Here is an 11,984-nt window from a genome sequence, read left to right as displayed (position 1 = left end):
TATTTCTTTATTCTAGGTAAATAAATAAGTAAATAGTAACATTCTCAGCTAAATGCTGTGACTAGGCATGAGAGGCAAACCCAAGGTGTCATGAAGAACTGAGACTTTCAGACAGGAATGAGTTAACATATATATAACCACCAGAGGTCAGTGTTACCCAGATAAAACATTCTATCTGCATTCAGTTTCCTCTAGGTGCCCTCCATGTTGGGTTTAGTGTGTAGTGACCTGTGTGGTACAGTGATTCACTAGTGGTTTTCACTGTACCATGGTGCTCAGCCGTCGGGTCTCACTGTCAGCAGAACGTCTGCTGAAGGTCCTTCTGTTCCAGCTAAAGATCCACAGGTGGTGACTAACCATGGCATCACTTTATTGGGCAGAGGATACTGTACTTAATAAGCCCAGTGCAAGCCAGCGTGTCATCTTCTCTCCCCTCCCCTCCCCTCCCCTCCGTATTCTTGTCTCTCCTCTCCTTTAATCTGCACTGACTGTTTATTTGTCTCCTGCTACCACAGATATGAGCTGAGCCACTGACCAGCTTTACCACACAGGCAGTGTTTATCTACTCTGTGTGTGTGTGTGAGAGAGTATGTGTGATCACTGCAGTGTGTCTAATCAAGACCAGATATGTTTGTTTACCTTTTCCCTTACTGAAACATGGTGCACATAAGCATCCAAAGGCCTTCACCGTGGAGGTGGTGTGTGTGTGTGTGTGTGTGTGTATGTATGTATGTGTGTGTGTGTGTGTGTGTATGTGTGTGTGTGTGTGTGTGTGTGTGTGTGTGTGTGTGTGTGTGTGTGTGTGTGTACGGTGCACACACAAATACTAACACAAATACACCCCCCACACACACCCACAGAGGAGAGCCTTACTCAGTTCAAGGCTTCCTGGAGCATCTTGAGCTCAGGCCTGCAGACCAAATTCTGCAGCTGAACCCTCAGTTCACCTCTAACCCATTAAACCTGAATGTAGCTGTGCTCACCCATAACCCGTTAACCCTTAGTCCACTACCAGAACGTATTCATCACACAGTCCTCTATTCATATATTCTCATCACACTTAAATGAATTAAAAGATTTCACATTTTATCTGATTTGGGGTTATTCTAAAAATGAAATGTATTTCATTGTAGTATAATGAAAAACATTAGTATTTCTTTTTGTTTAAATTTCTGATGAACAGTCAAATCTTCCTCCTGAGACCTTTCTGATCAGGGCATTCTCAAAAAGGGAAGTAATTTCTTTACTGTTTTTGTAATTTATAGTTTCAGTTTTTGTAACTTATAGTTTCAGAAAGTAGAGTCTATTTTCAAAATGAGTGTGTGTATGTGAATGCATGTGTTTTCTCTCCAGTGTTTGAACATTTGTGAGTCTTGCACAGAATTCTACATTCTCCCCTGTGGTAGACCCAGGGGGGCTAAATAACTCCCTCCAGCAGGAGACAGAGTAGTGAGTGCAGACATGCAGGACGTCCACACTGGGACAAGGTTTGGTAGTCCAGGGAATTCTACGTTCTTGTTGCTGGTGTTCAGCATGTCTGGCCAGGCTTCCTGATCCTGTCCGTTAGGCCCTGACCGCATACATTCCACTCAGTCCACCTACAGCAGTTCATGCATCTTCTTGTACTGGGGCATTATGGGGTAGTAGAAGGGAGTACGTGTCACTCCTACACTGTTCACCTGTAGTATCTTTAATATGAAGGGGTGTGCTACTCCGTTATGGACCCAGTGAAGGGTCCAGACCAGTCCAGGGGTGGTGTTGTGGCTCTGTCTCTGATCCAGCCTCTCCTCATTATTCAGACATAGCACTGGCAGTGACAAAAACAAACCATGTCAAATCTGGAAACAATCTTCCTTTCTTCTCTCTACATCTTCTCTCTTTCCACCTCTCTCTCCATCTCTGGGTTTGCCCTCTTGATCTCTCACTGTTCTGCACTGGAATCTGGTTTTCTGCTTTCTGCAGGCTCCGTCCTTATTGCTGGTGCCTCGGTGTGTGTGTGTGTGTGTGTGTGTGTGTGTGTGTGTTTTCTGTGAATGACACAGGATGTGAGTCAGGCTTGGACCTCTGTCTTTCACTGACACATGCACAAAAAACTATGTGATCACACACACACACACACACACACACACACACACACGCGCAGGGATTAAAGTGAGGTGAAGTCATTCAGAGTTGTGCGTAGATTTTGAGCCATTATAGGAAAAGTAAGCAAGAAAAGATCACACATAGTTGATGGAAAGTGCTGTTATTCATAAAAGAACTGATAAAAGAAAAGCAAAGAAAATGTGAGAGTGACCATGAATATGTTTGTGTGTGTGTGTGTGTGTGTGTGTGTGTGTGTGTGAGAGAGAGAGAGAGAGAAAAGACTCATTAGCAGATATGTCAACAGCACTAAAACAAAAGAGTTTAATGTGATGATATACTTCACAAGAGACTGGAACCTTTTTTTGCAATCACAAGCCTCCCCCTCACACACACACACACACACACACACACACACACACACACACACACACAAACAGACAGCAGGCCTGGAGGGCTCCCTTCACTAGCAATGTGGTTGCAGTAAGAGGCAGAAACAGCTGGCACAGTTTGGACAGATTTATTTATTGGGCAGAGTGGTGGTGATATAGCTACTGATTATTGTGGTAGTGGACTATTACACACACACACACACACACACACACACACACACACACACACACACACACACACACACACACGCAGCTCTGCAGCCAGGCTGAGTCTCTAGGTCTGTGAATTCAAAGAACAAATGGCTTCAGGCTTTCTTCTGTGGCAATGGCCCTGCCTGACTCCTCCTCCTCCTCAGTCAGAGGCTCAGGTGTGCATCAAGGAGGGGGCGGGGCTTTGAGTCCCTCTTCCAGACTCCTCCTATTCCTCAGCCCAGAGTCAGGCTCAGGTGTGCCCAGAAGAGGGGGTGGGGGCTTTGAGACCCCTTGGCCTCATGGGACAGTCTGCTATTGAGAGATCAGCCCTCCCTTCTGAAGGGGACAACACCTCCTCCAATACATCGTTCAGTCCGTACATCCTCCAGGAACCCAGGTCTCATTAAACATATGACATGATGAAGGTCTGATGAAACTGACCTGGGATATTATTTCAGTCCTTCATCTTCATGGCTGTTTAGGTCATGTTTGGAGCAAAGATCTGAACCCAGGACAGTACAAAAGTAGCAAACTCTTGGTTGTTCATTAAATCTACTTAGAAATTCCAGCCATTACAGGAAGACCCATCACTGAGATGTACACTCTTCCTGTCATGGCAGAGGACAGACTACTATCCAGCTAGAGATCACGCGAGAACAACCTCTTTCTGAGAAACTGAGACAGTGGTTTCCATTGGAGAACTGCTCTCTCTCTCTCTCTGAGACTGTGGTTTCCAGTGGAGAACAACCTCTCTCTGAGAAACTGAGACTGTGGTTTCCATTGGAGAACTGCTCTCTCGCTCTTAGATTGTGGTTTCCAGTGGAGAACTGCTCTCTCTTTGAGACAGAGGTTTCCAGTGGAGAGCAGCTCTCGGAGCAGCTCTGGTTTTGTGGTTTCAGCACCATTTTCTGCATAGAGGCAAGTCAGGGTCATTTACTACCCCTGGGAGATCACTGGCCACCGCACAGACCAGCAGGACCTCAAAACGTCAGCTAGCTCATCCTGAGGTCGTGCAATCTATCTTCATAACACACTGAGATGTTCCTCCCCATCTTAAAACACTTGAGATGGTACACTTCATTTTAACCCACCCAGATGGTATGCTCCATTTTAACAACTTAGATGGTACACGCCATCTCCATATCACAATAGTCATCATTATGTACAATATATACACACATTATTTACAGTTTGTTTTAGCGACAGGAAGACAGCTGGTACTGGCACAGGTGGAACAAACATGACCAAGGCAATAATCACACAGTGAAACCTTCAAGGAAAAGACACACAGCTAGAGGATAAAAGTGAGGAACATTATCACCGTGGAAACCTCCCGCACTAGAACACGACACACGGGCTGCAGTCTTAGTAGTGAGAACCGCCCTGGCCATGCTATTGCATGAAGCACATGAGGGCGGGGCAGCGCGAGTAATGTGAAAGGGGTAAGGTCAGTTGGGGTGGGATTGTACCAGGCTCGTCTTTCTGCCAACAGATCCATTGTGGAGGAGCAGACCAAAACAACACTGCTCCCTCTCCCTCTCTTCTCCTCTGTCTCTCCCCCCCCCCCCCTCTCCCGTTCTCCCGGCGCGCGGGCTGCCGGAGCTCAGAGGAGGCAGATCAAGCTCTTGCCCTCCTCGATCTCCTCCTGCACCTTGTCGCTGGAGGTGGCGATCTCGGCCTGGGCGGAGAAGACGGCACAGATGAAGGTGAGCACAGTGGCGCCCAGGGCCGTGTAGAAGGCCCAGCCCATGGAGCACAGGCCCAGCTTATAGGGAGACGCGTCCGGCCCACAGTACAGCTGCACCTTGTCCGAGCCCCAGCCAGCCGGGTACAGCATCAGCCCCAGAATCAGAAACAAACCTGGAGAACACAGAGACAGACAGTCACACAGAGTCTCTGATTGGTCAACACACCCACAGAGTGCTCATCTGGAGTGTCTGATTGGTCAGCACACCCAGAGAGCACTCATCTGGAATAGTCAGGATGCACACAGCATATGATTTCAGTCCTGGGGCCCCGATGGCCCATCCTTTCCCAATTCAGTGTGCTTATAACCTCGTTAAACATGCAGGAGGCCGAATGTGAAGAGAGTTATACTGGTATACCATGAAAGCTGAAGCTACATTACAGTCGTACTGAAAGAGAAATATGGGTTGTGTCATCACTGTCATTGTTTGTATGTGTGTATGTGTGTGTGTCTGTGTGTGCGTGTGTGTGTGCGTGTCTGTTCATGTCTGTGCGTGTGTGCGCGTGTCCATGCGTGTGTCTCTAAAGCAGATATGCAGCTGTCTAAGGTCCTGAGGGTATTGTTCCCCTGAGTTAATGGGCTCGTGGCAGCAGAGAGACGACACTCTGGTCAAACTTGCCCCCTCTGACAGTTTTGCAGTGACCCAGAGGTCAAGCCTTTCCCAATAACAGGAAGAGGTAGCCGGAGGGGCTTCCCTTCAGCCACCGGCTGTCCGCATCACTTCCTGTGTCAGAGGATGCACAGGGGGCCACTTCCTGTGGAGTTACATTCCACTTTAACAGTCCATTGACCCTTTACAGAGGCATATACTCACCAGTCTCTCTCTCTCTCACACACACACACACACACACACACACACACACACACACACACACACACACACACACACACTCAGACGCCATGCTTTCAAAAAACATTCAGTCATGAGGTGCTCTCATCTGTCATTAAGGCTTTAACAGGATATTAAACAAAGATATTAAACATTTGTTAATAATAATAATGTTTTGAGGAAAGCTTTAAAGAGAGTAGAACAGTCATGATGTGGGTGAGGGAGAGACCCATAGGGGGGATGCAGAGCCGATATAGTTCTGTATGTGGGTGGCTTTCTGGTTAGCACGTTCGCCTCTCAGAACTAGATTCTTGCGTTTGAGTCCCTATCTGGGAGGAGTTTCCATGTTCTCTGTGTCTGCGTGGGTTTCCTCTGGGGTCTCCGGTTTCCTCCCACATTCCAAAAACAGGTTAGGTTGATTGGATACGATAAATTGTCTTGTATGAATATGACCCGTGTTAAGTGTGTGTGTATGTCCAGTGATGGTTGGTGCTCTGTCCTGGTCTTAAGCTCCTCCCCTTCCTCTCTGCAGTCTCCCAGGGGGGTGAGGTTTCTGATTGGCTGGCACTTCTCATTGGCGTGAGTGATTGTAAAAGCTGTCTGTAAAGCATCCTTGAATCTGATAAAGGCACAATATTAGATGTAAAAAATAATATAATTTGCATAATGATCTGACCTAGATATGCAAAATGAAAAGAATGGGTCCAAGGACGGAACCTTGGAGTATTCGCTGTACTCGCTGTGTAACTCAGGAAATGGATGAGTGCCAACAGAAATGAGCTGTTGCCTATCAGAGAGATAGGATCAACCAATTAAGGGCTAGACAAGAAATACCTACGGATGGTCATGTGTGAATGAGCATGTTGTGGTTCAAGGTGTCAGTGAGGCACTGAGGTCCAGGAGGACGAGGGTCCTCAGGACACCAGCGTCAGAAGAAAGCAGAGGGTTGTGAACCTTCAGAGCGGACCTGGCACTGTGTAAGGAAGCCAGACTGGAATGGCTCATACAGGTTGTTACTAGTTCGATGATTTTGAAGCCGTTTTGTTAGAGAAGACGTGTGTAATTACGTGGGGAAAAGAACAGGGAGGGGCTGGGTGTCTATCAGGCGCTGACATGGCCCTACTTCTGCAGTGAGAGGAGCTCTGCAGAGAGTTGTAGTTTTGCATTTTGGGTCATCTCTCCTCCCTCAGTTAACTCTTCCCTCTCTCTCACAGTTGGGCTACAACATGGACCTGGGAGTGTGTGGCGTGCGTGTGTCTGTGTGGCGTGTGTGTGTGTCTGTGTGTGTGTGTGTGTGTGTGCGCGCGCGCGTGTGTGTGTGTGTGTGTGTTCACCTCCACCCTGTCTACCCCATTCCAGAATTCAACAGGAGATGAAAAACAGAATGCAGTATGGAGACTGGAGTTGTCTTTTGCTTCCTGTCTCTCTAGCTCTCTCTCTCTCTTTCTCTCTCTCTCTCTTCCTATCCCTCTCTCCCTCGTGTCTCTCTCTGTCTCTCTCTCTTCATCTGTCTTTCTCTTTCTGTCTGTCTCTCTCTGAATAGCATATTAGATGAGGAAATGAAAACTAGGTCATAAATGTTTTCCACATGTAGCTGAAAACCTGCCTGCTAACTGAGAGGAGGTATGGTTTCAATTTAGACTACCCCCTACACACACACACACACACACACACACACACACACACACACTCACACACACACACACACACTCTCACACACACACACACACACACACACACACACACTCACTGACATACATAGACACGCGGAGATGCACACAGACACATATACACACAAACACACACGTTTGGGCACAAGCACAAATGCACATAGACACACACACATGCACACGCACATTGATACATTCATGTATGAGCACATGTGCACACAGAACACACAGAAACATGGGCACATATGCACACACACACAAGCACGCAGATGCACACGCACACTCTCACACTCTCACACTCTTTGTAGTGACTTATGGACAAAGCTGCTCACGTTTATATGGACCTGCAGTGTTCAGTCCCCATGACTCACAAGACGCATCCCAGCCAATCACAGCTCGGAACAGACCCCAACCTCCTGTCAGACCTCTGGGGCCCGCTCAGAGGCCAGAGGTCAGTGGGCTGAGTGTAAGGGAGGATGCCCTTTGCTACCAATCTCACAGCTGTTCTAGGTTTTCCTGCTACAATGGTTCTGGTTAGTCAGAGTTTGGCAATATAATGAGAATATATATATATATAAAAAACTTCACAGTATTGAAAAAGACGTTCAGTCCACATTATTAGAATCCATAGCCTTCGTCCTTTGTCATCCCATCAAAAGATCCTTTGTGAAAGCACCCCCCCCCACCCCCCAAGATCAACATAACACCGTTTCTTCTACAGTTAAAGGACTTGTGTACAACTTTCCACATTATGAATCAGACTCTTAAACGCAGCTGGAGGTGTGTGAAAGACATTTAGTTACATAAGAAGTGATGAGCAGTCAATCAGGAACCTCAGATCCACTGACCGAAAGCAACTTGTGGACAATTCAGTACATTTTTAATCTTGACAACTCTTTTGTGTGTGTGTGTGTGTTATATTTTAGTATTGCAGATCAAGGACAAATCTTTCCATTACTGCAGAGCACATCTGGTGTTATCGGAGACAGTGGTGCATAAAACAAAGAAAACACACACACACACACACAAGGAACAGCAAGACTTATTGAAATTTAGAACACACTCTTTGGAAAACACATTCTCAAACCCTCCATGATCTCTGAGACCCTGCTGGACATTGTCACTCCTCTGTGAGTTTTGGCACTTCTATCTTCCTGAAGGGCCAGCAGGGTGAAAGGCATGATGGGACTTTCCTATGAGCTGAACACACAGCCCCTCCCCCACCTCCAAAGCACTACAGTCCATGGGCTGTAGGACTCATCCTAGCAGCGACGTGATCTCTTGTAACCCCAGATCCTCTCAGACCTGTTTGTTCCTATACTGGTTCGACGTAAGATAAAGATAACTAGCACTTTTAGGTTGGTGTGGTAACTGTGAACTAGATAACCTCAACTTGGAGCCACTCTGCATTCAGCTCAGGTGTTTGGCTCAGGATGAAGGGATCGGCTCATCAGCTCTGGAATCAGCTCATCTGTTCTGGGATCAGGGGATCAGCTCATCAGCTCTGGGATCAGGGGATCAGCTCATCAGCTCTGGGATCAGGGGATCAGCTCATCAGCTCTGGGATCAGCTCATCAGCTCTGGGATCAGGGGCTCATCTCATCAGCTCTGGGATCAGGGCTTTAGCTCATCTGTTCTGGGATCAGGGGATCAGCTCATCAGCTCTGGGATCAGCTCATCAGCTCTGGGATCAGCTCATCGGCTCTGGGATCAGCTCATCGGCTCTGGGATCAGCTCATCGGCTTTGGGATCAGCTATAATGCTGATTAGACAATAAATGACACTGGGATGTCTGTGGTGGGTGTAATCCCCAAACACACACTTGGAACACAGGCATACACACATCCATCACTAGTGAGCCAATCGCAGAGTGAAAAGTAAAGATATGAAGAGAAGTACGGAAGTCTTTTAGTTTTTCATAAACTAAAGGGGGGGGCAGGTAGAGAGAGAGAGAGAGAGAGAGAGAGAGAGAGAGAGAGAGAGAGAGAGAGAGAGAGAGAGAGAGAGAGAGAGAGAGAGAGCAAACAAAAGAGACAGGGAGATACACATCATGGCTCTCACTGTATATAACAATTATCTATATCCTGTTATCTATAGCCTGTTACATTTGCTGTTATAACTACTGATTTTGTTTTATCTAGTTTATTATATTGTATTGTCACATTTTTACTTTTAATATTATTATGTTACTTGTGATTCTTATTTCCTCAATTCACATTCAGCTCTAAAGTTTAAATGCTGTGGAAATATTATACCTGATACAAACAATTCAACTGAATTGACAGAAAAGGAGAGAGGGAGGGGGAGAGAAAGAGAGAAAGAGAAAGAAAGCGGTTGATGGTAAAAGCAGGAGAGAATAAAGGGACTTTTTTTTTTTTCCTGGAGACCAAAACTGAATGACAGGCAGGAAAGATGAGGAAGATGAGGAAGAATAAAGTACACGATTGAAAAAACCAGATGGAATGACAAGAGTTGAAGAGTCATGTTCTCTCTCTCTCTCTCTCTCTCTCTCTCTCTCACTCTCTCTCGCTCTCTCTCTCTCAGACACACACACACACACGCACACACACACACACACACACACAGAGGGGCTTTATATCCAATGCTGTACAAATCCCTGTTGGCTGTGTCCTTCACTTCACCAGACAGACTGTGTGTTTCTGAATGATACCCAGAACAACACACAGCTCTACACTCCTTCCCTCCACCCCTCTACCTCTACTCCATCTCTATTCCCCCCACACTGAATCAGTCTGTCCTGACTGTCACATTCTGCAGAATATTCTGGAAGAACGCGAGCAAGAGCCAAAATGAGATCACCTCATCATGTGACAGCCTCTCCACAAGCCCATAACTCACCGACAGCACGTCTCTCTCTCCTTCTCTATCCCTTTCTCTCTTTATCCTTCTCTCTCTCCATCCCTCGATCTGTCTACCCCCCCACACACACACACACACACACACACACACAGAGGAAAGCCAAAATGGGGCTGACACAAGAGTGAAAATATTTTCATGGGTTTTGCGTTACCATGGCAAGAGCCATGTGTTTGACCCCTCTGAGAGAGCGACCTCTATGAGGTCATTGGTGAGCTGGCTAGTTATAGCCAGCATTTCTAGTCTGGAAAAGAGACGCACATCCAGAGAGGTGTGTACTTACACTGCAGATTAGACCTTAACTGCTCTAGTAAATGTTTAAACAGCAGTGGCAGGCTTAGAGAGAGAGAACTCTACACACTCACTTCAGAGAGAGAGAACTCTACACATTCACCTCAGAGAGAGAACTCTACACACTCACCTCAGAGACAGAGAGAACTCTACACATTCACCTCAGAGAGAGAGAACTGTACACATTCACTTCAGAGAGAGAGAACTGTACACATTCACCTCAGAGAGAGAGAACTCTACACACTCACTTCAGAGAGAGAGAACTCTACACATTCACCTCAGAGAGAGAACTCTACACACTCACCTCAGAGACAGAGAGAACTCTACACATTCACTTCAGAGAGAGAGAACTCTACACATGCACCCCAGAGAGAGAACTCTACACACTCACCTCAGAGACAGAGAGAACTCTACACATTCACTTCAGAGAGAGAGAACTCTACACATGCACCCCAGAGAGAGAACTCTACACATTCACCTCAGAGAGAGAGAACTCTACACACACTCACCTCAGAGAGAGAGAGAGCTCTACACATTCACTCTAGAGAGACAACTGTACACATTCATCTCAGAGAGAGAATTCTACACTCTCACTTCAGAGATAGAGAGAACTCTACACACTCTCACCTCAGAGAGAGAACTCTACACTCTCACCTCAGAGAGAGAGTACTCCACACTCACCTCAGTGAGAGAGAACTCTACAAACACTCACCTCAGAGAGAATTCTACACAAATTCCCCTCAGAGAGAATCCTGCATACATTAATCTCAGAGAAAAACACACTACACACACTCATCTCAGAGAAAAAACTATTGCGTGTGTGTGTGTGTGTGTGTGTGTGTGTGTGTGTGTGTGTGTGTGTGTGTGTGTGACTCACCTGCGATGGCCTGCAGTAGCCCGCACACATTGAAGATGCTCTTCTTCATGATGCTCTGGAAGCACATGGTGAACACAGAGACGAAGGCCACACCTCCCAGAAGTAGGATGCCGGCCGCCAGGAAGATGGTGGCAGCCTGCCAGAAGCCGCTGGCGATCTCACCGAAGTGCCCAGCATACGGTCCGCACAGCACACCACGCCGCAGGTGGGGCAGGCGGATGCAGCGGCCGTAGAGCCCCAGCGTGGGGCGGTAGGCCTCGCCGTGGGGTGGAGGAACGGCGTCGGGCGCAATCGGGAAGCCCACCAGCCAATCGGAGCTCATGAAGGCGATGAGCTCGCTGAAGGCGGCCGCGATGCTCAGCAGGGTCCACAGCATGGAGCGGCACGTCACGATCACGTGACACATGCTGAGGGGGTCACACCGGAGTTGCAGGGGCGGAGCTTAGACTGACAAATAGGTGGCAGGCAGCGGTGGAGAGAAGAGCAAAGCGGCCACGCCCACTCACAGCTTCCCTCTGTGTGTGTGCGCGCGTGTGTGTGTGTGTGTGTGTGCGCTCGATTTCCTCCTTGACTTCTTCTCTTCTTTTACCGTCGATCTCTCCCCCTCCTCTTCAGACCTCTACATGCTGCTACAGGAGAGGAATCATAGCTGGCTGCCGTCCTGCACACAGAAGGAAGGGTGAGGGGTGAGAGGTTGTTAAGAGAGAGAGGGAGAAAGTTTGACTTTTAAAACCACCGTTTTTTCAAGCGGACAGCCCATCAACATGAAATACATTTAGGCTTCAGTGCAAAAGGTCAGCAAAGGTGAAAGCAACATTAGTAATGAAGGAGACAGCCCCATACCCCCTCAGAGCTGGGCGGGGTCCCCCCTAACCCTGACCACAGTCCCTCTAACTCTGCCTGATGAAAGCAGTCGCTGTCCTGACCCACAATACACTTGATCAACACGGAGAACCATAAATAAACACACAGGAGAGGAAAACCTCAGTCATCAAAAAAAAGTCATCAACACCACCAGACCCTCTGT

At 47.4% G+C, this 11,984-nt stretch overlaps 1 protein-coding gene across 3 annotated transcripts in view; it reads right to left on the bottom strand.

Moving 5' to 3' along the window:
* Window positions 1-2,588: 2,588 nt before the first annotated feature.
* Window positions 2,589-11,984, bottom strand: part of lhfpl2a (LHFPL tetraspan subfamily member 2a) — a 38,114-nt gene continuing 28,718 nt past the window's right edge. For all 3 annotated transcript variants that reach the window (XM_027030597.2, XM_027030599.2, XM_027030600.2), the window contains 2 exons: window positions 10,958-11,618; window positions 2,589-4,526 (listed from right to left, as the gene is read on the bottom strand). In XM_027030597.2, coding sequence (XP_026886398.1) covers window positions 4,270-4,526; window positions 10,958-11,363 — 663 coding nt within the window. In that variant the 5' untranslated portion in view covers window positions 11,364-11,618 and the 3' untranslated portion in view covers window positions 2,589-4,269. The remainder of the gene's footprint in view (window positions 4,527-10,957; window positions 11,619-11,984) is intronic.

This window comes from Electrophorus electricus, chromosome 22 (assembly GCF_013358815.1).
Source record: "Electrophorus electricus isolate fEleEle1 chromosome 22, fEleEle1.pri, whole genome shotgun sequence".
Taxonomy (NCBI): domain Eukaryota; kingdom Metazoa; phylum Chordata; class Actinopteri; order Gymnotiformes; family Gymnotidae; genus Electrophorus; species Electrophorus electricus.
The sequence above is the reverse complement of the archived record's forward strand: the minus strand, read 5'-3'. Positions and strand labels throughout refer to the sequence as shown.